The sequence below is a fragment of the Coenobita brevimanus genome, chromosome 51 (assembly GCF_032717465.1).
Source record: "Coenobita brevimanus isolate Jiangsu-jjx chromosome 51, ASM3271746v2, whole genome shotgun sequence".
Classification (NCBI taxonomy): Eukaryota; Metazoa; Arthropoda; class Malacostraca; order Decapoda; family Coenobitidae; genus Coenobita; species Coenobita brevimanus.
In genome coordinates, this window is record NC_137004.1 from 27,023,636 (window position 1) to 27,050,248 (window position 26,613).

At 42.1% G+C, this 26,613-nt stretch overlaps 1 protein-coding gene across 1 annotated transcript in view; it reads left to right on the top strand.

Moving 5' to 3' along the window:
• LOC145400255 (caspase-1-like) overlaps positions 1-26,613 on the top strand; it is a 51,398-nt gene that overhangs the window by 18,523 nt on the left and 6,262 nt on the right. The window contains exons 3-5 of the mRNA XM_080272772.1: positions 8,526-8,704; positions 15,478-15,613; positions 26,007-26,159. Of these exons, the coding sequence (XP_080128898.1) occupies positions 8,526-8,704; positions 15,478-15,613; positions 26,007-26,159 (468 nt within the window). The remainder of the gene's footprint in view (positions 1-8,525; positions 8,705-15,477; positions 15,614-26,006; positions 26,160-26,613) is intronic.

Below are 26,613 nucleotides of genomic sequence, written 5' to 3' on the forward strand. Positions count from 1 at the left end.
ACACAAGAGAGAGAGAGAGAGACAGACAGATGGACAGAGGGGATCTGCACATGCATGCATGCATGCGCACACACACACACACACACACACACACACACACACACACACACACACACACACACACACACACACACACACACGAGATAGAGAGAGAGAAAGGTCATTTTTCTGAGAGAGAGAGAGAGAGAAAGGGCATTTTTCTGAGAGAGAGAGAGAGAGAGAGAGAGAGAGAGAGCATTTTTCTGAGAGAGAGGGAGAGAGAAAGAGCATTTTTCTGAGAGAGAGAGAGAACAGAGGAATGGCACAAGGAGCGTCCCTTCAAATGATGAGATGAAGGCATAACATTCGTCCGTCTTCTCTCTCTTATTCTTCATTCCCTCCCTCCTCTCTCGGAGAGAGAGAGATAAAGGGAATCTGCATACACACACACACACACACACACACCACGGAATTACCCGAGAGAGAGAGAGAGATAAAGGGCATTTTTCTAAGAGAGAGAGAGAGAGAGAGAGTAAATAGAGGAATGGCACAAGGAGCGTCCCTTCAAATGATGAGATAAAGGCATAACATCTGTCCCTCTTCTCTCTCTTATTCTCCGTTCCCTCCCTCCTCTCTTGGAGGGAGAGAGAGAGAGCAAGCGAGTGAGCTATGGGTAGGCCTAAATTGTATGATAATGTATGCTTTGTCGGCAGTGCGTAAGGTAATTTATCGTAGTGAGAGAGAGAGAGAGAGAGAGGGTTGATGATACAGTAATCAAGTGATCCTTGCCCAAGGCCGTGGTAAATTTAGGCTGCTAGACAATGCCCCTTCTTACCTCACTCACCGCAGGTGGTGAGTTGCTCGCGCCATCAGCTATTCATCTTCTGGCCATTTTATCTCACCACCACATGACTTTATGTGGTCATATATATATATATATATATATATATACTGTATATATATATATATATATATATATATATATATACTGTATATATATTGCCGGATGCTCACGAACATGTCCATGATGATGATGATGATGATGTGTGTTTCATTTAATTCTGTAAGACTCAAAATTTTGGCCAAGTTGTCACTTGGTGCCACGTACCTGCGGAAGCTTGGTCACTCTCCACGGGTTAACCAATTGCATCGTTCAACAAGGATTGTATTCCTGTATATACAGGTATACCTTGATAAGCGATGCCCCACCTTATAGGGTAGAAATACCACCATACTCCACCTAGTGATGGCTAAACCCCAGTTTAACGTTGGGTTTTGATTTTTTTTTTCCCCCCAATTTTGATTAAAGTTTAGACTGAAATTGTGTGTTTAGGTTGATTTATAATTGTTTTAGATTTAGATTGACGTATTTTAGCCATAGCTGGGGTGAGCTTTGTCATTTTGGGGTACAGTTTACTAAGTTTGATTTTTTCCAGACATATATTTGGCAATTCAGATTTTATTTGTTGGTTTTAGTGAGTTATGTACAGGTATTAGGCTTGGGTTAGCTTCCTTTATGGCTGTTAGGCCATTTAGATTGGCTTTATACTTGTTTTTGGCCTCATTTGGTTGGGTTTTGGACTTGGTTGGGAGGGAAACCCAAGGCTGAAAAACACATCTTACTACTTTACATGTTAAAACTACTTTGATATACGATACCTCACCGAATGATGGGTTTTGGACCTGGTTGGGGGAAACCCAAGGCCGAAAAACACATCTCATTGCTTTACATGTTAAAACTACTCTGATATACGATACCCCACATAACGATGGGTTTTTACCTAATCAGTTACATCATTAGACTGGGGTACAGTAGTCCCTATAACTATCCAGACGCCCACTTACCGGACATTGTGGGCCTGGACCTACAGAACCCAAAAATGGCCAAAAGAAGAAAAAACTCCCCCCAAAATTCGATTTTTTTCCCTCCCGTAATTTGAAATTGCCTCACGGTGCCGATCACCTGTTTACACCACAGCCCCTTCACCCCTTCCTTCCTCCCCCCTCCCCCCTCTGCTGTCAGGGTTGCCATTTGGTATTTTTCATTACCAAATGTGGACCAGTTTGGTAATGAAAAATTCGTTTGGTAATGAATGAGAATAATGCATAATCAAGCGGATTTTTCACTTGTATGAGGCTACACAGGATGGAGATGGTGGATTGTCTGCTCTCTCTGATTAATCTGCATGCCTACATAGCGTGAAAATAATCAACATGCTGTTGATTATAAGGAGAGTGATTACATGTATTTCCACCTGTATATATAATTAGTGAAGAATAAATGCTAACTTTACGAATTTGGTAATGAAAAGTTAAATTTGGTGATGAAAATTGAGGAGTTTGGTAATGTGGCTGTCGTGATCTGGCAACTCTGTTTCCCCATCATCAACAGTTACTGCCTAACTTCGATCACGAGTACTGTAGATGCTTATCGCAGTGGATGCCACACGTGCCTGTTTTTTGTGAATAAACAGGGAATAAACTGCAATTCCTTGCCAGTAGAGCATATGGGAATTTACAGTGTTGTGCAGTGTTAAGAAATTAAAATTTAGGGTGCAAAGGAATAACTGTGGACTGCAAACTGGCGGTTGAAACTGGTGTGGTGCAATTGTTTTCTTGGTGTTTAGCATTACTCTGGATATTCCTGCTTGTGTTTTGATGTCTAAATATGCCAGAATGACCGGAAAACACTGCCATAATTAGGACGGGTACCATACATATAGGTAGTTTTTTTTTAAATATTATTTTTGCATGTTTTCATGGTGTTTTACGTTAATTTGCATATTTTGATGTCTAAATATGCCAGAATGACCAGAGAACACTACCAAAATAAGCAGAGGTACTGTACAAATAGGTTAGGTAAAGGTAGGATATGGGTATAGTAGGGGAATATTTTCTATTATCTGGACATCGGTACTACCCGTACATGCCTTTGGCAGATGATAATGTGTTGTTAAGTGAAAATGAAGGGGAGCTGCAAGGGTTGGTGGATGAGCTTGGGAGAGTGTGTAAGAAATGGAATCTACAGTAAAGTTGAATGTAGGGAAAAGTAAAGTTATGGTCTTCGAGAGAAGTGAAGTTAGTGAACGACAGTGAGGCTGGATAAGGAGGAAATGGAAAATGTGAGTGTGTTTAAGTACTTGGGTAGTGTGATGAGTAAGGATGGAAGTTTAGAGGGTGAAGTGCTTGAAAGAGAGCAACAGGGAAAAAAGGTCGCTGGTTCCTTGACAGTAGTGATAAGAAACAGGAAAGTGAGCATGGAAGTGACAAAGCTACTACATGACAGTAGTGTGATACCAACTCTAACGTATGGAAGCGAAGCTTGGACCTTGTTGGAGGGACAGAAGTTAAGAGTGAGAGCAGTGGAAATGAGTTATTTGAGAGGTGCATATGGAGTCACATGGAGAGACAGACTGACAAATGAGGAAATGAAGGATCACTGTGGTGTGGTTGTGGATGTGACATTAAGGTGGTTTGAACATGTGGCGAGGATTGAGAGTGAGAGACTGATGAGGAGAGTGTATGTGAGTGAGGTGGAGGGGGGGAGAGGGAGGGGGAGGCCAAGGATGAGATGGAGGGATGGAGTGGAGAGGTATATGAGAGAGGGGGTGTGAGCTGGGAGCAGGGCAGTGAAATGGTGGGGGCAGGGCAACATGGAGGCTATTTGTTTGTGGCCATGTCTTATGGGATTAAGGCGTCTGGCAATAGACAGATAGATAGACATCGGATAATTGAGGGGATATTGTATGTATATACAGTATGATATATCATCATCACCATTATCATCTGGACCTCCCATATCATCGTAGGGCAGGGTGAGGAGTAGCAACATCCAGACAGCCCAAATTTACCCAGTCCAATGGGCCATGCTTCTATTCATTCACCATTCAAGCCCCTGGAATCCTAGCTCTATCTGATACTCCAAAAAACATTCACTGCGTTCTGTAGCTTTGCATAAATATATCTGAGTCCATCTGGATGCTGTCACATTAAAAAGGGGTGCCAAATCCCTGATCATGTGCTTCTCCTCACAATATTCATCCAGTCAGCTCGATCTCTTGTCAGTCTGCTATCCTCACCGACTTCCAAACCTCTCTTCTGCACACACTCATCCACCATATCTCTTCACCTTCTCCTCGGTCTACCTCGCCTCCTCTCTCCTTCAAATTCGTTCAGATATACCTTTTTCACCCCTCAGTTGTTATTCATTCTCTCCACATGACGATACCATCACAGTACACTGTCATTGATTATTGTGTCCACTGACTTCCTCACTCCACGTCTTTCACGAATCACATGATTTTGTATCCAATCCACTCTCTGTACTCAACATACATTCCTCAGCAGTCCCACCTCCACTGCTGTCACTCTTGACTTTTCATTTTTATGCCAAACCAGAGTCTCACATCCATATGTTAAAGTTGTCACAAACACTCCTTCATGTAAGTCTTGTGCGACTGCAGCACACAAGCCTGTTTCTTATCAAGGCCTTCATTGCACCAGCTACTTCCCTTCCTTGTGTCACTCTACTTTCCAGTTCTTTTGTACAGTTTCCACACTTGTCCATCACTGTACCCGGGTATTTGAATTCTCACCAGTTCCAGTCTTTCTCCATTCACTGTAACAACACACTGGGATTCACCATCTCTCTCATTAACCATCACTTTACTCTCTTCTACATTTACTCTCTAGACATGACACTCACAGACATCAGCAAAACTCTGCACTAGTCTACCAAGTTCTTGTCCAGTATTTGCAACTAGTACTGCATCATCAGCATACAACAAATTTGAGATATCCATCCATCACCTTTCATTACCAACACCCTCCCCCTCTCCATTACTCATGTTTTTACTTCTCTCACCACCCCATTCATATATATATATATATATATATATATATATATATATATATATATATATATATATATATATATATATTGAACAACCATGGGGACATCACACAAATTTGTCGCATGCCCACTCCAATCGTGAACCATTCACGTAGATGCCCCCCCCCCCCCTTTTTTTTTTATGTGAGGAAGAAGGAACCTAAGGCAACGAGCCCGCAAAACTGTTTCTTCCGAGAGAAAAACAAAATGCAAGAGAGAGCTAAATTCAAGATCTGATCATTTCGAGATGCCTGGACACAATGCGTGTGAAAGACTGGAGATCATAGGAGGCAGGAAATACAGACAGAGGGAGACAGTTCTAGAGTTGACCTGTTGCATAAATGAAGGACTGGGAGTAATGGTTAACTCTTGCATTAGACAGTTGGACAGAAAAGGAATGAGAGTCTGCTGCTAGACGGATGCTACACGCCCGTTCTAGAGGTGGAGGAATGCATGCAGACAGTTCAGAGGAGCAGTGACCATTGAAGCAGCAAAAGAAAAGAGATAAAGATGCAACAGTGTGGTGAAGAGACAGAGGTTGAAGGGAGTCAGTAAGGGGAGGAGAATTTATGAGGCGAAAAGCCTTTGACTCCACCCTATTGAGAAGAGCTGTATGTGGGGAGCCTCTCCACACATGAGAGTTGTACTCCACGCAGGGGCGGATAAAACCCCTGTATAGAGTCAACAATTGTGCAGGAGTAAAGAAAGAGCGGAGTCGGCTTAGCACACCCAATCTCTTGGAAGCAGATTTTACAAGAGATGTAATATGATCTTTCCAAGATAAGTCCCGAGTAAATGAAACCCCAAGCATGTTCAAGGATGATGCAGGATTAAGCTGAATATTATTAAACATTAGTGGGTATACCTGTGGAAGATTTTGTCGGGTTGATAGATGCAAAAACTGAGTCTTTGATACATTAAAAACAACCAGATTATTTTTACCCCAGTTAGAGATACGAGCCAAGTCAGACATTATGTGTGCCATAGCCTCATCCCTTGTTTGTTGAAGTAACTGCTGAGATGGATGTTGTGGGAATCGTATGGAAAGGTGAAGGGTGGAGTCATCAGCGTATGAGTGGATAGGGTTAGATGTACAGCTTAGAAGGTCATTGATGAACAAAAGGAAGAGAGTTGGTGATAGGACAGAGCCCTGAGGAACACCACTGTTAATAGATCTAAGAGAAGAACGTTGGCTGTCTACAACAGCAGCTATAGAACAACCAGAAAGGAAACTATAAATGAAGGCACAGATAGAAGGATAGAAACCGTAAGAGGGCAGTTTGGAAATTAAAGATTTATGCCAGACTCGATCGAAAGCCTTTGAGATGTCAAGTGCAATGGCAAAGCTTTTGCCAAAGTCCCAAAAGGAGGATGATCAGGAGTCTGAAAGGTAGGTGAGAAGATCGCCTGTGGAGCGTCCCTGACGGAACCCATACTGACGATCAGAAAAATATAGGAAAAAACATATCACAAAGATGCTTTAAAATTTTTCTGTGAAGAATAGACTCGAAAACTTTTGAGATACAGGATGTTAAAACAATTGGACGATAGTTAGAGGGTTGGGAATGGTCACCCTTCTTTGGGACTGGCTGAATGAGAGCAAACTTCCAGCAAGAAGGAAAGGTACAAGTTGATAGACAAAGGCGAAAGAGTTTGCCTAGGCAGGGTGTAAGCACGGAAACACAGTTCTTGAGAACAACAGGAGGGACTCCATCAGGTCCATATGCCTTATTAGTATTGAGGCCTGTGATGGCAGAAAATATATCAACTGAAGAAATTTTAATGTCAGCCATGAGGAAGTCAGAGGGGGGGAAGTGATGGAGGAACAGCACCGGAATCGTCTAAGGTGGAATTGGAGGAGAGTGTCTGAGCAGAGATCTGCTTTATCAGTAGAAGAAATAGCTACAGAGCCATCAAAGTAGAAAAGAGGAGGGAAGGATGATGAGGTAGAGTTGTTAGAAAGGTTTTTGGCAAGATGCCAGCAGGAGCGGGAAGAATTCGAGTTAGAGAGTTGAGAGCATTTAGTACGGATGAAATTATTTTTAGCAGAGCGAAGAACAGACTTAGCATGATTCCAGGCAGAAACGTATAAAAGATGTGATTCAGGGGTGGGTTGGCTCCGGTACCTTTTATAGGCCCTCTCCTTGTTGCGAACAGCATTAGAACAAGCGTGATTAAACCAAGGCTTTCGTGCATCAGTCAAAGGATATGAGAAAGGAATGTATGCTTCCATGCCCGAAAGAATAACCTCCGTAATGCGCAAGGCCACCCAGATGGCTCCCGGCCATGGAAGCAATAATCATTCCAGGGAAAATCAAAGAAGTACTGCCTGAGGGCCTCCCAGTCCGCAGCTCCAAAGTACCACAGACGACGTTTCTTTGGAGGGTCCACAGGCCGTACCGGAGCAATAGGACAGGTTAAGGTGATAAGGTTGTGATCGAAGGAGCCCAACGGAGAGAAAAGATTAACAGTGTAAGCAGAAGGATTGCACATGCTTCACTACCATCATAAAAACTCTTGACGACACCTAGGAGCTTACCATCTACACCTTACATGAGTAAAACCTTCCACAATCCTTCTCTGTCTACTTTGTGATATGTTTTTTCCGATCCATGAATGCCCTAAACACTATAGTCCTTCTCACAAGCCTTCTCTGCTATCTGTCTCACTGCAGATTTTTGATCCACACTTCCAGTGCTATCACTAGTTTTGCAAAATGTACGTGTACTTTAGCGAATAACAGTTTCGCGACACAGAGAAATGATCCTCTGCAAGGAATCTCGCAATTTTACTGAGAGTTTCATGAGTCCTGGCAGCGAGTGATTGCATGCATAAGCATCTCCTCAGTCACTTGTTAATGGCGACAGCCACCATGTTTGTGATGCCATATCCCGCAACACTTTGTGTTGTTGTGATCTCACTCTCACAGGGCTTTCTTTCTTGAGTCTCTAGTTCTTGTGTTGTGTAATGTGTTTCATTATTACATAATGAGTGACTTCAGTGCTGAGGGTTCCAGGAAGGGCACGCGTACCCGGGAGTACCGTAAAGGTGTGAGTAGGAAGAAATATTCTTTAGAAGTTAAGTGTGGTATACTGGTCATGCTCTACAATGGTGCTGAAACACTGATATTGTGAAGTGCATCAACTTCCTAGAATCAGCCGTGCGTTCAGTTAAAAAGAACCGTGATGCGTTGAGTGCTAGTGGTGGCAGGGAGCAGTAAGGGGGCAGGTGGTAACTAACCACTGCTCCCAGCCTCACACTCATCTTCAAGCCTCATCAAGCAGTTCAGCCTATGTGTCAATGTTAGTAAAGTATTTAATATTATGGTTCACTACTATACAGTATGTCTGATTAACTGCATGTAATTTATAGTAGGGGTGTTGTGTCATTAATGGGTAACTAAGGGGGAATGAGGTGGTTAACCCCAGAACCAATTACCACTTATTACAGTATACGTTCAGTATACTTATGAGTTTCGTGAATTTTAGTTTTCCGACGCAATTGTGGCACCAATTAGGCTCAAAACTAGTGAGTGCACTGTATACAGTATATATAAAATGTTTCTACTTATTTATTTTACTATTCAAATGGTCATTTTGTGTTTGAAATGCTCATTACTTTAACAGTATACAGATTACTTTTTTTCTTTTCACAGATGCTTTTGGAAAGGACCACAGCAGCTGTGACATGTTTGCAGCCGTGTTTATGTCTCATGGAGAGCAGGACATACTCTGGGGTCGTGATGACCATTTCAAGGCTGACTTTCTCTTTGATCAGTTTACTTCTGATCAGTGCAAAACCCTTGCTGGGAAACCAAAGCTCTTCTTTGTTCAGGTAATAAATGCACAAAAACCATATGGTCACCTTTTCGTTTAGTAATTTTGGATGAATGACAGTACAGTAATTCTTCTTTGTTTTGAGTTATTTATTGTGAAATTCCTCCTTAGCTATTGTGGAATTCATCTAAAACTGTCAGGCACAAAAATGATAATACTATTGAAGCCATGCCTTGGATATGATGTATGCTTGTTGAACTACACATCTGCCTGAGTTGGACTAACTACACTTTTACTGGCCTAGAATGATACACAAAGTGCATATCCAATAACCAGAGCCATTTTCACTTTCTCAACATGCATCACTTTGAGTTGATGCATTTTAGATCCATCATGCCTATGGAGCAGTCATCATTCAGCAACAAACTCACTCTTATTTTTCACTCACACCTGACCTTATATGAGGTCTGTCCACAAAGAAGCCAAGCTTTTTCAGTAATGAACCAACAAGCTGGCATAGCTTGATCACAACAGTAGCGCAGTGTAGTAGTGACTTTGAGCTTTAGTCTAACACTAGCCACATCACACCACATTACTTAGTCATCAAGGTACACACACTTGAGTGAATGTGTGTTTAATGCACCTAATGAATTCTCTTCTATCTCTTGTATCATCTGAAATGTCTTTTGTGTCGACTGAAATCAGTGACTTTTCCGGATTGATTTCAACTGGTGGTGGGGGGAGGGAGGGACACAGGGGTCAAATCATGGGAGTAGGACAGCTGAGGGATGTTGGTATTTTTGTGCTTCATCAAAAAGTCACAGTTATAGGAGCATTGCATTGTCATGGTGCAGCATCCAGGTTTTTGTCCATGCTTTAGGCGTTTTCCTTCATAATGCCTGCCTCAGATGCTTCAGGATATCCAAGTAAAACCCTTTCTTGGCTGTCTGACCATGTGGAACAGATTCATGATGAACAGCGCCCTTCCAGTAGAAGAAGATGATTAACATCACAATTGAGCGACACTGACATACTTTTTTTGGTTGCTGTGACGATGTTCCAGTCCCAGTGCAATGGTTGCCTTTTTTTGTTTTGTTATCATAGCTATACATCTACAATTCATCACAAGTTATAGAAATTTTCAGAAAGTTTTCCCCAGCATTCAAACAGTCACACACCTGATTGACTGTGGCATGGTTCTCTTTTTGCTCATCCGTCAGCAGATAAAGCACAGATTTTGCAGCAACACGATGCACCTTCTTTTTTTTTGGTTAAAATTGCTTGGCATGAGTTCTTACAGATGCCTACTTCTTCGGGAACCTCATGGACAGTCAGGCGACGATTTTCACAGATTACAGCACTTGCTTTCTCAGCATGATCATCGTCTCGATGTAGAAGGTCATTCAGTTTTGGGATCATCTCTGGTGGATGTTCTTCCCGATTTGAACCGCTGGAACCACTTGTGACATTGCATACGCTCAGGCAATCCTCCCCATAAGCCTGTTGCAACATCTGAAAAGCCTTTGTAAAAGTTTTTCCTAATTTGAAACTGAGTTTCCTGTAAACACACTGCTCTTCAAGATCCTTCAGATTGTTCAACTTGCAATAAATTGCCAAGTGCACTAAACACACGTTCTCTCATGTGCATGTACCTCGATGACTAATTGACGTGGAGTGATGTGGCTAGTGTTAGACTAAACCTCAAAGATGCCACTACACAATGCTCAGATCTCGATCATGTTACGCTGGTTAGTTGGTGCGCTATTTAAAAAGTTCGGTTTCTTGTTGGACAGACTTTGTAATGTATACTGTACGTTGCACCTTTCCATTTATCCGTTTAACTCCCTTTCAGTGGCATTGATGAGGAGCCTACACATGGTGGCACAATGAGTTTTGGGCGAGTGTAGAAGCATGTATGGATAAGTTTGAGAGGAGCGAGAGAGTGTTTTTGATAGGAGATGTGAATGGCAAAGTTGGGAATGTACGAGTGGATGGAGTGGTTGGTCAGTGGGGTGTGCCAGCTGAAGTAGATGGGAATGGTAGTGCTTTGGTGGACATCTGTGCTAGTAAGGGGTTGGCAATAGCCATCACCTTCTTCTAGCATAAGATGATCCACAGGTATACATGGAGAGTCATGAGGAGGATGGATGGTGAACGAAAGGCAATGATACTGTAGATTACGTGTGTGTGGATAAGCAAATGAGAAGACAAGTTTTGGATGCGAGAGGGTGGGGGAATGGAATCTCAGACCATCACTTAGTGATGGCCAAGGTAAGGCTGCAAAGAAAGTGGGTGAAGAGACGAAGGGGAAGACAGGAGGAAACAGCTCCTATGAAAAGAGTGGAGAAGTTGCAAGAGAGCGAGAAAATGGCAGAGTATAAGAGCATAGTGGAAGAAAGATTGGGAAGGCGTAAGTTAGAGCACATGGAAGGGGCGGAAGAAATATGCAAGATATTCACGGAAGAGATAGGTGCAGTGTGCTAGGTGGATTCTAGAGAGAGGAGGAGATGCAGGGGTATGCAAGGGACAGCATGGTGGAATAATGAGGTGAAATGAGCTGTGGAACAAAAGAGGAAGGCATATAGTGAGTGGCTAGTGAGTATAGGTAAGGGAGATGAGAGAGAAAATAGAGAGGTATATGTGAGCAAGAGAATGGAGGTGAAGAGATTGTGAAGGAGAGTAAGAAGATATTGGATGAAGAGTTTGAGAGCAATCTAGTGTGAAATGGAGGGAGAGTAAGAAATTATTTTGGAAGGAGGTAAAGAAAGTAAGACAGTGTGAAAGGGGAAATAGTAGGGGAGTGAAAGATAGGAATAATAGATTGTTGGTGGAGAGGAGAGAAAAAATGAGGAGATGGAAGGAGCACTTTGAGGATTTGTTGAATGTAGAGTGTGAGAGCAGTGTGAGTATAAGTGGTTGGGGAATGGCTGAGAGAAGAAGAGATGAGAGGAGGGAGGAAGAGATTAGTAGGGCAGAAGTAATTGAAGCAATGAAGAAGATCAAGATGGGAAAGGCCCCAGGAATTGATGGAGTGTGTGTTGAAATGCTGAAGTATGGGGGGTGAGATTGTTGTGGAGTGGATATGGAAGTTGTGTAGATTGGCTTAGGAAGAGGGAAGGGTTCCAGAAGACTGGAAATCAGGTATAATTGTTCCTTTATATAAAGGAAAAGGGGAGAGAGAAGTATGTGGTAACCACAGGGGTATTTGCCTTCTTAGTGTGATTGAAAAAAATATATGGTAGAAGAAGAACATAAGAGAGTATGGATCAGTTGGGTCAAGGATTGTGTGGGTAAAATTGAAAGTTGGAATACAAATGTGGGCGATTGTGTGCGTGTATGCGCCAACTCAAGATCTTGCGAGCAGAGTGAGAGGAGAGTTCTGAACAAATGTGGAAGTGTGCATGGAAAAGTTTGAAAGGAATGAGAGAGTGTTTTTGATTGGTGATATGAATGGTAAAGTAGGGAATGTGAAGGTGGATGGAATAGTTGGTGAGTGGGGTGTGCCTGCTGAGATAGATGAGAATGGCAATGCATTAGTGGACATTTGTGCTGGGAGGGGGTTGGTGATAACCAATACCCTCTTCAGGCATAAAATGATCCACAGGTATACATGGCAAGTGATGAGAAGGGTGGGTGGTGAACTAAATGAAAGGAAGGCAATGATTGATTATGTGTGTGTGCATGAAAGGATGCGAAGATGTGTAATGGATGCAAAAGCTTATAGAGGTTGGGGGAGTGGACTTTCTGACCACTACTTGGTGGTGGCCAGAATCAAGATCCAAATAAGATGGAGAAAGAAGAAGGGAAGGACAGGAAGAAGGGGTATTTGCAAGGTGAGTGGAAAGGTTACAAGAGGATGAGAAAAAGGCAGAATATAAGAGAGAAGTGGAGGAACGATTGGCCACGTATGAATTGGAGCAGATGGGGGACGTGGAAGGTGTGTGCAGGATATTCACAGGAGAAAGATGTGCAGCATGTGATGTGGTGTGTGGGATGAAGAGAAGACGGAGGGGGGTGCAAGGAACAGCATGGTTGAATGAAGAGGTGAGACAGGCTGTGGCACAAAAGAAGAAAGCATACAATGAATGGATGAGAAATAGGGGTGTGGAAGAAGTAGAGAGGCGGAAGAGAGAGTTATATGTAGAAAGGAAGAGAAAGGTGAAAAGATTAGTAAGAGAAAGAAGAGTGGATGAGGAATTTGGAAGGGATTTGAGTGGAAAGTGGAGGGACTGTAAGAAAATGTTCTGGAAAGAGGTGAAGAGAGTAAGACAGGGTGGAAGTGAAGTTAGTAGGGGAGTGTAAGATAAAAATGGTAGATTACTATTGGAGAAGGGAGAAAAAGTGAGCAGATGGAGAGAACACTTTAAGGAATTGTTGAACATAGAGGATGGAAGTAATGCGAGTATTAGTGGCTGGGGAATGGCTGGGAGAAGGAGGGAGGTGAGAAGACAGGAAGAAATCAGTAGGATAGAAGTTGTGAAAGCAATGAAGAAAGTTAAATTGGGGAAAGCCCCAGGAATTGATGGAGTGTGTGGTGAAATGCTGAAGCAAGGGGGAGAGATAGTAGTACAGTAGATTGGATGTGGAAGATGTGCGGATTGGTCTGGGAGGAAGGTAGAGTCCCGGAGGATTGGAAGTCAGGTATAATTATTCCCTTGTACAAAGGAAAAGGGGAAAAGGAAGTGTGTGGTAATCATAGGGGCATCTGTCTTCTTAGTATAATAGGAAAAGTGTATGGTAGGATACTTATTGACAGAGTTAGAGAAAGAACAGAGGAATTAGTTGGAGAAGAACAGGGAGGCTTTAGGAAGGGAAGAGGTTGTGTAGATCAGATATTCATTCTTAGATCTTTAGTGGAAAAGTTTCTAGAGAAGGGAAGGAAGTTGTATGCGGCTTTCATGGATTTGGAGAAAGCAAAACAAAAGTAAAGTTATGGTGTTTGAGAGGAATGAAGTCACAGAGTGTGCAGTGAGGTTGGATGGTGAGGATATGGAGAATGTGAGTGCATTCAAGTACTTGGGTAGTGTGATGAGTAAGGATGGAACTTTGGGGGATGAAGTACGTGAAAGGGTACAGCAGGGAAGGAAGGTTGTTGGCACACTGAAAGCAGTGATGAGAAATAGGGAGGTGAGTATGGAAGTTAAGAAGTCACTGCATGATGGTATTGTGATCCCTACCCTGACGTATGGAAGCGAGGCGTGGACTTTGCAAGAGGGGAACAAGTCAAGAGTGAGAGCAGTGGAAATGAGTTACTTGAGAGGAGCATGTGGAGTGACATGGAGGGACAGGTTGACGAATGTAGAAGTGAAGGAACGTTGTGGGGTAGATGTGGATGTGGTTGAAAAGATTAGGAGAAATACACTGAGGTGGTTTGGACATGTGGAGAGGATGGAGAATGAAAGACTGACTAAGAGGGTGTATGTAGGTGAGGTGGAGGGAGGGAGAGGGAGGGGTAGACCGAGGATGAGGTGGAGGGATGGAGTTGAGAGGTATATGAGGGAGGGGGGGGGTGAGTTGGGGGGAGGGGAGTCAAATGGTGGGTGACAGAGTGACTTGGAGGCGTTTTGTCTGCAGCCACCCTTTGCGGGATTAGGGCGTCGGGCTATAGATAGATAGATAGATAGATATGACAGGGTGGATAGACCAGGATTGTGGAAAGTATTAAGAATATATGGAGCAGATGGGAAGTTGTTGAATGCTGTGAAGAGTATGTATGATGGTGCTAAGACTAAAGTGCGTGTGGATGGTGAACTGTGTGAATTTTTCTCTTTGAAGGTTGGGTTGAAACAGGGAAGTGTCATGTCTCCATGGTTGTTCAGTCTGTACATGGATGGGGTAATAAAAGAGGTACAAGGTAGGGTAATGGATGTTGGAGTGGCCCTGGTGAGAGAGGATAGTGTTTGGAAACTCCCTGTACTGTTGTTTGCAGATGATACTGTGTTGTTGAGTGAAGACGAAGGGGAGCTGCAAGGCATGGTGGATGAGTTTGGGAGAATGTGTAAGAAACGGAATCTAAAGGTGAATGTAGGGAAGAGTAAAGTGATGGTCTTTGAGAGAGGTGAAGTCAGTGAATGTACAGTGAGGTTGGATGGTGAGGAATTGGAAAATGTGAGTATGTTTAAGTACTTGGGTAGTGTGATCAGTAAAGATGAGAGTTTTGGGGAAGGAGTACTTGAAAAGGTACAGCAGGGTAGGAAGGTTGTTGGTTCACTGAAAGCTGTGATGAGAAATAGGGAGGTGAGCATGGAAGTCAAGAAGTCACTGCATGATAGTATTGTGATCCCTACCCTGACAAGTGGAAGCGAGGCGTGGACCTTGCTAGAGGGGAACAAGTCAAGAGTGAGAGCAGTGGAAATGAGGTACCTAAGAGGAGCATGTGGAGTGACATGGAGGGATAGGTTGACGAATGAAGAAGTGAAAGAATGTTGTGGGGTGGATGTGGATGTGACTGAGAAAATTAGGAGAAATATACTGAGGTGGTTTGGACATGTGGAGAAAATGGAGAATGAGAGACTGACTAAGAGGGTGTATGTAGGTGAAGTGGAGGGAGGGAGAGAGAGGGGGAGACCGAGGATGAGGTGGAGGGGTGGAGTTGAGAGGTATATGAGGGAGGGGGAAGTGAGTTGGGGGGAGGGTGACAGAGCAAGTTGGAGGCACTTTGTCTGTGGCCACCCTTTGTGGGCTGAGGGCGTCAGGCTATAGATAGACAGATTATTATCATTATTATTATTATTATTATTGTCATCATCATCCCTACCTTCTGCCCCTTGTGAAGGAGGAAAGAGGATTAAGATGTTGAACTACTTTATTGATAAACTGTTGTATCCTCAGGCCTGCCGAGGAGACAAGCTTGATGCTGGGGTAACACTTGTGCGATCCCAGCCCAGTGATGAAATTGACAGTGGCTACTTGGCCTACAAGATACCCAACTCAGCTGACTTCCTCATATGTTGGTCCACTGTGCCAGGTAACTTTATTTTTCATTGTCTCATACCACATGTGGTTCCTCAAAATTCAGCACTTTTTATTGCTCAGCATATACAGTACAGTACTAGGTTTATTCTCTCCTTTATACAGCATAGTACAGGCAAACCCCAATTTGTGATACCCTAGATGCGATACCCCGGAATAGTGATGAGGGTAGAAATACCACCCTACCCCGCCTATCGTAGGCCTACCCCTGGTTTTGCAGTGGGGTTTGATATTTTTTTTTAAGGATTTTGATTATATTATAGACTTAAATTTTGTGTTTAGGTTGATTTATAAACTGTTTTTAGACAGAGCAATGTGTGTTAGTTATATGTGGAGTGAACATTGTCATTTGGGGTACGGATTCTTGCCCATCAGATGAGGTACAAAACCTTGTGGACAACTAGGTGACTGAACAAAGAATATTTCATGTTTGATCATTGAACTATTATCTAATCTGGCATGGAATACATATAATAATAATTTTAAATTTTAATAAATATGAAAGCCTTAGAGAGTAAATATTGCATGCATTTATGAAAACTATGAGATTGATAAATTGTTTGTTTGCATTCAGGCTGTTCAAGGAAAAATGCTTTGAAAATAGAAAGAAATTTCTAAATAGATGTTGGAAAATAAGAGAGGAGAAAATAAAGGAGTTCAGCAACAGAACAGTAACAGAAATGACAAAGAGAGGCCATTGAAAAGGCTATCCTGATCGCATCATCGATTGAGAAATCATGTGTTTACATTCGGATTGTTCAAGGGAAAATGCATTGAAAATACAAAGGAATTTCTAAATAAATGTTGGAAAATAAATGAGAAGAAAATAAAGGAGCTCAGCATCCAGAACAGTAACAAAAATGACATAAAGAAGGGCCATTGAAAAAGCTGTTCTGATCGCATCATCGAGTGCATTCCCATTCAGGAGAATTCCCCATCAAAACATCAACGATTCTCCATCACAACAATTTGCACTTTCAACAATTCTTCGTCATTCATACGTTATTATTATGCATAACAGATGTATATTTAATTGTCCTGGGACTGTCTGAGGGTGGGATTGTATACAATGCTGCTGCATCTTCTCTACCGAGTTTGAATACGAGTTGGAGGTAGCATTCCCCAGTGACCTTGACTGGATACAGGCGAGACGGGCGCTGGTTTTAGGCTTTGGTTAGCTTCTTTTACAGCTGTTAGGCCATTTAGATTGGCTTGGAACTTGTTTTTGGACTCATTTGGGTAGGTTTAGGACTTGATTGGGGTGGAAACCCAAGGCTCAGAAACGCATCCCTATACTGTAAATGTTAAATCTACCCAGAGATACGATACCCTGCCCAGCGATGGGTTTTTACTTAACCAGTTGCATCTTTAAACTGGGGTATGGCTGTATATATTTTACGTAAGAGCTGTATTCCTTGTACTGTATATATTAGTAGGGGTGAACTCACCGAAACATAGTTTTGTGATATGAGCATTTAAATTTTTCCAGTCTTTAATAACACATAACAACCACACTTTGTAGTATATTGTCATAATTATATGCATGTTATTTTGTTAATGACTCTATGTTATTTCTCTACTTTATCATTGAGCTAGTTAAACCTTAAAAAGTGCTCTTATCCAGAACATAATGGTGACTGGGGCTGGCAGTGGGCTGGGAAGAATGGTGGCAGGCACTGTCTTGCTTGCAAGGGGGTGTGTGGTGAAGTAACGCGCGCTTATTGGCTGTGGGGGCTGGGCTTATGGGACAATCCACATCTCATATATCTCCACTCAGATACACATACCTTGAATGCTCACACAGAAAAATAACTTTAGAACAACAGGAACTTTCAGCTTATTAGATGCAAAGTGAGCTTAGCTCTTGGGAGAGAGACTTTTCAAACTGTTTCGTTATCACCTTAACTGCTGCTTTCCCTTTCAAGTTGTAATCCTGCACAATCTCAAGCTGCTCCAGGCCCACTCCCAGTAGTGACCAGGGCCCAGAAACTACTGCATGGCAGGTGGCTTGAGTTTTCAGTAACAAATTCTATTTGCATAGAGCAAGGTGATGAGCTGCTTGTGATGATTTTGATGCCCGGCACCTGGTTTTCTTCCTATTTACGAAAGGCAGAGAAAGACAGGCATTTCCAGAATAGCCCAGTTTCATCCACGTTGAAGAGCTGGGCTATTTCCTTGCCACCCTCCTGTACATCTTCATTAAACAGAAGAAATGTGGCAGCAGCTTCACTGTCATCAGAACAGGCTTCACCCATCAACCAGCTATGGTAAAGCTCAGGCTACATGAGAAAACGGTTCAACCACCCTTCACTGGTGCATCACCAAGCAACTTCACTTGCACCATTTGTAACATTTTAGCATAAATTTGCTTTGCTTTCTTGCAGACTGATGTATATCCACAGGGTATTGACTCCATGCTGCACACTGACATTTTTCATTAAAAGATCTTTTCCCACAGCATAGCATAGGATCACATGCTGCTGTTCTCTCCATACCCGGCAACCCTGTTTGAATAACCAGTTCAGTCTTGTCATGGTTCTTGCAGAAATTGCATATTGTCAGCTTGTTAATCATGGATGTCCAAGCAGTGTCAACCACCTTCTGATGGCTGTCCAGGCATTGCAGTATTTCCTTTTTGTGTGCCTTAGGCAAGGGTTGTATGCGTGTTAGAAGGTTCATCCACCAACTGTCATTTTTCAGTTCACGGGCAACAGCTAAAGCACACTGCTCTTGCCCAGAAAAGAAAGGAAAGTACTACAGATGGAAATGATAATTAGTGCATTCAACACCATAAGTAAAATGAATGTGTATGAGGAGAAATTGGGAGACAATCGGTCTGATGCTTTATGGGTTGAGGCTATGGTCCGTCTATTGTATGAAGAGCGTTTGGGCGTTGTCCCTCTTGGGAATTTCTTGGGCCGCCTCTCTGCCAAACCTGTACACCTTTCTGTCTCATGTCAGCTATTTACTACTTCTAAATGAAGTTTATTTACAGTATATATATACAGTAATCCCTCCAATATCCAACGTAATAGAGCCAAAGGCATGTCCGGATAGTGATCCTGTCTGGATATTGGGCCCCAGCCTCCTGGACTTGTACTTATGGACCCAAACTCAGAAAAACACCTATACAACTCCCTCTGGACATGCATTGCACCTATTTAAGACCCAAATCACACCAATAAGGGACATAGAAGACTGAAATAAATGCAAAAGAACCATAAAGTGAGGTTTTAGAGGTGAGTTTATACAATATTAAACATTCTGGGTACTTACAAGTCCCTGGCTCCTGGACTAGTTTGAACCGCCAGTTTGCAGTCCACACTAAATTCTAATTTCTTAACACTGCACTCTAAATTCTAATTTCTTAACACTGCACAACACTGTAAATTCCCGTGTGTTCTAGTGTCGAGGTATTGCAGTTTATTCACTGTTTATTCACAAAAAACAAGCACCTGTGGCTTGCACTGCTATAAGCATCTGCTCTCGATCAGAGTTAGGCTGTGACTGTTGATGATGGCGGGGTAACAGAGTTGCCAGATTACAACGGCCACATTACCAAAATCCTCAATTTTCATTACCATTTTTAATTTTCATTACCAAATTTGTAAAGCTAGCATCTATTTTTCACTTAAGTATATACACATGTGGAAATACATGTAATCACTCTTCTTATAATTAACAGCATGTTGATTATTATCACGCTATATAGGCTACCAAATTAATCAGAGAGAGCAAGCAATCCACCATCTCCATCCTGTGTATCCTCATACATGTGAAAAATCCATTTGGTAATGCATTATTCTGATTCATTACCAAACGAATTTTTCATTACCAAATTGGCCCACATTTAGGGGGGAGGGGGGAGGAAGGAAGGGGTGAAGGGACCATGGTGTAACAGCTGTTCGGCGCCAGGTGGCAATTTCAAATTACGGGTGGAAAAAAGTCAGATTTTTCAAAAAATTTTGTGGTTTTTGGCCCATTTTGGGAATATTGGATCCCAGGATGATTATGTCCGGTTAGTGGGGGATGTTCGGATATTAGAGGGATTACTGAACAAATAAAATATCATACTTTAAGGAACGTATCACATTCATAAGAAAAACATAATGTTGACATACAGACAGTAACACAGAGAGAGAGAGGGAGAGAGAGAGAGGGAGGAGGGAAAGGGAATGGAGATAAGGGGGATAGGCGGACAGCGAGGGAGGAAGGTTGGAGAGGCCGGAGATAAGGGAGAAAAGGCAAGACGGAGGGAGGGAGGGAATGTGGTGGAAATTGAATAGGAGCGCAACAAGACAGTCAGGAGGCTTTTCCTCAACCTCGAACGTGGTGTGGAAAATAAATTGAAATTATTAACCACAAATAAACCTCACACTTTAAGGAGAAAATCACAGTCATAATAAAAAATAATGTCAGAGAGACAGACAGACAGACAGACAGAAACAGAGAGTAAGGGGAAAGGTCATGGAGAAAGGAAATGAATAAGAGCGCAACACGACAGACAGTCAGTCAGTCTGGAGGCTTATCCTCAAATTCTAAATATTCATAAAAGTGTATAGACTTTTTATAGAAATAAATCTATAAAAAATTCAATTTCTATATGCAGAGAGAGAGAGAGAGAGAGAGTGGTGTGCTGGGAGGGAGAGTTGCCATTAGCGCCTTGTTTCTAATCCGATTAAGTTGCCCAGTACAAAGTATGGCAACACTGTGGGACGGGGACTCCCCAAGAGGGACAACGACCAAACGCTCTTCATAAAATAGACGGACCATAGTGAACCATACGTCACTGCACACCAAACTTGAAGCGCCAGTTTTGGACCTACTTGGGTTGTGCATGATAAGAGTGCAATGACATGCAAAATGGATTGAGGTCAACTTTCAGGTCACTGTGGATAACAAATCTATGCATAAGAGGCCTGTGAAAGCTGGGGGATGACTGTACATAGGCCATGTGATGCATTGGGGGTCTTGCTGCCTGTTTTGGCGGTGCCGTTTTTTTTTTTTTTTTTTCCCCCCACTCATTTGCTTCATTATTCACATATATTGTAATTGTATGCCCATAAGCTTTACTAATATTGGTATAAGTATAAGGTGGATTGGTTTATCTAGTGCTAAAGACCACATGAAAGACAACCCCAGTGTATGGTGTCCCAGTATTAGATGGTTTGCTTTGATGATTCACTCTGATCTTAAATATCAGGACCAACTTGCTTAGCCCCGGTCTTCTATGCCCCTCACGGAGCAACATAGGATTGGATGATGGATGGGTGGATGGCTTTGATGATATACTTTTTTAATGATCAACCAGCCCTTCATTTAAAGAGCACAGTAGTAGAAAAGCATCACATGTCAGGAGCAGTGTAGCCCATGACCAAAGCATACCTTGGGTCAACCTGTAATGATCATCAGTATGATCTGTGCCTTACAATTCTAAATGGAGATTCACAATTTTATGGCAGATAGTGGGTGAAATGTTTCAACAGTACAGTATGTTCTCCTTGTGCAGTGCAGTTCCAAAAATCTGAATACTGTGAGTTCTCGATATAAGAAAGGGATAGGGACCAAAAAATCTATCTGTCTATTGCCAGATGCCTCAATCCCGTTTGGGGTGGCCACAAACAAATCGCCTCCAAGTCGCCCTGTCCCCCGCCATTTCACTGCCCTGCTTCCAACTCACCCCCCTCTCTCATATACCTCTCCACCCCATCCCTCCATCTCATCCTCGGCCTCCCCCTCCCTCTTCCCCCCTCCACCTCACTCACTACACTCTCTTCGTCAGTCTTTCACCCTCCATCCTCTCCACGTGGCCAAACCACCTCAGTGTGTTCCTCATAACACTTCCTATCACACCCACATCCACACCACAACACTTATTTATATCCTCATTCGTCAGTTTGTCTTTCCATGTGACTCCACAGGCTTCTCTTAAATAACTCATTTCCACTGCTCTCACTCTTGACTTGTGTCCTTCCAACAACATCCAAGCTTCACATCCATATGTTAGAGTTGGTATCACAATACTGTCATGTAGTAACTTTTTCACTTCCATGCTCACTTCCCTGTTTCTTACCACTGCTTTCAAAGAACGAGCAACCTTTCTTCCCTGCTGTACCCTTTCAAGCACTTCACCCTCCAAACCTCCATCCTTACTCATCACATTACCCAATTACTTAAACGTACTCACATTTTCCAATTCCTTACCATCCAACCTCGCTGTACATTCACTGACTTCACCTCTCTCAAAGACCATCACTTTACTCTTCCCTGCATTCACCTTTAGATTCCTTTTCTTACACACTCTCCCAAACTCATCCACCAAGCCTTGCAGCTCCCCTTTGTCTTCACTCAACAACACAGTATCATCTGCAAACAACAGTACAGGGAGTTTCCAAACACTATCCTCTCTCACCAGGGCCACTCCAACATCCACTACCCTACCTTGTACCTCTTTTATTACCCCATCCATGTACAGTTTGAACAACCATGGAGACATGACACATCCCTGTTTCAACCTTTCGTAATTCGAAATTTCGTATATCGGAACGATTTTCCCCATTGAAATATACATATAAATGGGGGGATGCGTCCCAGGACCCCCTCGGACCCCCACCTAAACTTTACCCCCTACTAGTAAGAAGTATGCAATACCTGTATACAATTGTAGAGAAGGAGGTGGCCATATTCTTGTACATCTCTTTTTTTTTTTCTTTGTCAAAGTGCCAATGGTGGAAACAGCAAGGTCTAAACCACGCCCAATCTCCGGGACTCCCTGCCTCTCCTCATGGGGCCTTATAATTTCCAATTTCCTTTCCAAAACTAGAGTATGGTGCTGCTGCTTCTTTGCAGTGGGCTTCCCCAATGCTGGAGATGATGCAGGGTGTTTGGAAGGCATGGTGAAACAATATGAAAAGGTGAAGGGCTGCGAAAATATCCTCACGTACAGCGAGGCTGTGAGGAGAGGAGGGACGTGGACTGAACTGAGAAGCGCGCGAAAATTTGTTTACCCGAGAGGGGTTAGTTAATTTTCTTTCGGCAAGCAAGTGCGGCGCTATGCAATGCGCCCATTTTGAATTTTTCATACAGTATTCCATTAACCCCTTCATAATTGCCGGCCTTGAACAACACTTCACTGTTTCGGTGTCAGTGACGTTGAGTTAGGGCATTATAAAAAACTGCGAACAATTACGGGAAGGGAACGAAGGTCACTGGTGTGTCTACATGACCTTATTCTACCATCCCATGTCAGGAGTTCTCTTCACTCCAGATGTATTCACTGATGTTTACATGCTTATGTTACATGTGTCCTAATTTTTAGTAAGTTTCTTTCAGCAAGAGAACATAATTTACCACCCTCAAAATAGTCAGAAAAATAGTCAGACAAACTAGAGGAATATGAACTGAATTGGTAAGGTCTGTATGCTTACATGAAAGATTATGGGTTTTAAAATTTTAAGAGACGATATGGAACAAAAATGTTTGCTAATCAGAAAAAAATGACTCTTTTCATCCCACATGTTTTCGTAGGTTAGCATTCAGTTCCACATTCTTTGTTCGGTATCACTCTTCCCAATATATTTCAGACCTACTGAGCACAGTTATTTATGTTCCTTAGAGTTAGTGTACATTTACTGCTTATTCTTTTGTTCTTTCTTATGTGTACGTGTGAAAGAGAGAGGACTGATACAAACAATAATGTATTCCATTTTCACTTTCATAGCTGCTGGCCCTGAACAACGCCTTACTGTACTGGTGTCAGTGACGTTGAGTTATTGTGAGCTATAAAAAACTGCGAGCAATTATGGGAAGGGAACGAGGGTCACTGGTGTGTTTACACGACCCTACTGTACCACCTCAAGCAGTTTGGTGTTCACTTCATCCCAGATGTTTTCACCGATGTTTACATGCTGATGTAACACACATCCTAATTTTATTAATTCTTACACGAATCATAGCAAATCACAGGTTGGGTTTAAGGGAAACAATAATAAAAAAAAAAGCCAGGTGTGCCAGACGAGTCTTTTCACATATATAAGAAAAAGAAATTGATTTTAGAACTTTGAAAAAAATGGTCCCAAGGCCGACCAAGGGAGCACACAAATATATGAACCCACAGCCATTGAGGGGGCTAAACATATGTTTTACTTTAAGCAGTAAAAGCACCTTACCAAATCAGTTCTTCCTGATAGTCTGTTATATTTTTCAGATTATTTCTGAGTTGGTAAATACAGTAAACATTTCTTATTAAATCTGTTTCCCCGTCATTTTTAGCTGTTCTGGTGTGACAACTCCTGTTTATTTCGTTTACTTAATGGTGGAAAGGACTGTTCTTCCGTAAGTGTTTAACTAAACCTGGCCTAACCGAGCTTATGTGTACCTAATACTTTTTAACCTAACCTAACCTCCAGTTGGGAAGTTGGGAAACGATATCCACCTTTGAGCACATTGAGTTTCTTCCACTGCGCTGGAAACAATCGTAGGGGAAAGTGACGATAATAACAGGGAGGAAATTTTTCAGCAAGAAAAAGTAATTTGCCAAACTGAAAGTTGTCAAAAAATTACAGAAACAAGCCGGAGGATTATGAATTGAATTGGTAAGTCTTTCTGCTGCTTCAAATGTACAGTGAAGACACAAGTATCTTCCCAAAGTCTGACGAATATAGCGAGGAAAAATCGAACCATTTGAAACATGCACTAGTAGAAACAGGGTTTTCATTGTACTGTATTTTGCCTGGTGTTAATTTTCTTCAGACTGAACTGGGAAGATAGTTGTGTCTTTCATTGTACATTTACGGTTAAATAAATCAATCAAACAGTATTTGTGTTTTCTTTCTGCCAGATTAATCGTGATTTCAGACTATTCAGGCACTTCTTCACATCATGTAGTCTGGATAATCGGACTATCTCTGCATTTCCTTTCGTATTGAGTATCGATTTTTGTATAATCGAGACAGATATTTTCATACTGTGGAATTTGTCCTATATTAATCGATTTTGTACCATCGAAAATTCGTACTTTGGGTTTTCGTATTTCGAGGACTCACTTTTCCGAAAATACCAGTTTTCCAAAAGAATTTTCAAGTACAGTGCTTCCTTAACATCCATGGGGGTTAGGTAACAGAGACACCCGCCTATGTTAAAAATCAGCGGATATCTGCTGCCCCCTTTAAAAACACCCCTGGACCCCCCATTTCCTTATATAAATAAAGAAAAACCCTATGTGCATATTTACAACCACTTTATTTAATACAAACACACTAACTCGTCCCAGCTTCCTCCTCCAGCCTCCACATCATCAACACTGCCGACAACAAAAACAAATGTTCCGTGAGTAACGGCACCCGCATTTCCTGTGTACTGTACATCTTTACAAACAGTACAATAATAAGGGCAAGAAAAGCTATGAAAACAGTTAAAATTTTCATATTACCTGTCCTCGGTGATGGGAGGAGGGTCATCAGGTTCACAGGCGTTTCAGTGGTTACCAGCTGATTTCCGATCAGCCAGTGACGGAGGCCCTTATACACAAAACTTTGGTATGACCAACCAATCACGGAGCTTTCCCCTTGTATCAGCTGATAAACACAACAGAGCCCTTTGCCACTAAGATTGCAAAAGGAGAACATGGAAGAAAAGAATTACTGTACTCCCAGCCCATCCTAAGTTTTCGCCAGATGAATTAATGGCATTAATAAATAAAGTGGGCAAAAGGAAGAGTGTTATATTTGATTCACTGGATAATGCCATCACTAAAACAGCCATGAACTGTGCCTGGGATAATGTAACATTTGCAGTGAACAGTGTTAACAGAATTCAACGAGATAAAATGTCTTAGTGAATCCAGCCCCGGTACTGTATCCACCCGCGGATATTTAAAACCGTGTATGTTATATCCACCGGTGGATATTTAAAACCACGTATTTTAAAAATGCGGATGTTAAGGGATGACTGTACTGTACATTTATTGAAGGGCTGCATTTACCCGCTCAGAAGACTGCTCCAGACTTACTGCTGGAATGATTTCCCACCTTTCTGATGACAGTAGTTCCAAATATTCTGCCATATTGCCTCAACCCAGTTCATTTGAGAGGGAGCATGACTCGTAATCCACATCCTTAGATTTTAAGGCATTTGTCCGTGCAGTTCAAGAACAAATTAGCACTGACATGGTAACACATCAGTGTCCCTTAACGTAACTTTTCTCCTTTATACACTGTAATGGCAGACACATATATGAGTTTACATCCTTGAAGGTGCTAAAGAAGGAATTATGTTCACTGTGGCAGCTCATTGTGTTTAAAAACTAACAACTTATCATCTTGTATTCATTCATAATACCACATTATTTATATAGTTCCTCAAAGATTTGCTGTTCATCTCCTCTACAGGTCACTATTCTTGGCGCAACACCACTAATGGTTCCTGGTTTGTGCAGTCCCTGGTTCATATACTAGGACAGGAGTATGCTCATGATGATATCCTCTCCATTATGACATCTGTCAACCGCCACATGATTATCAACTTTGAATCCAACTGCCCTTGTAAGTGTTGCAGTTTGTTTCTTATATGTTTAATGCATTTCTACTACAGTAAGGTCAGGATATGAGTTTTTTTTTTTTTACATGGGTTAAAGAAATTTGGATATTTTCAGATAAACCTGCAAAATGTAATCTGCTGAAAATATTATTTTATAATTCCCCCCTCCCCCTCCCGTCCAAAAAAGTGCATTATGGTTTTTGATTTACTGCTTTAAATCCACCCCAAATAGGTGTTACTACATCATTCTTACCAGAGGGGTGAGTGAAAATATATGTGAAGATATGGGTGGCCAGTGTGGTAGGTCATTGGGTAACTTTATCAGTTGCCATTAGTAGATACCAGAGATGGATTTTAACATTTTGATTTGACTGTGGTAGTACAGTAATCCCTCCAATATCCGATGTAATACAGCCAAAGACATGTTTGGAAACTGGGATTGTCCGGATACTGGGAAAA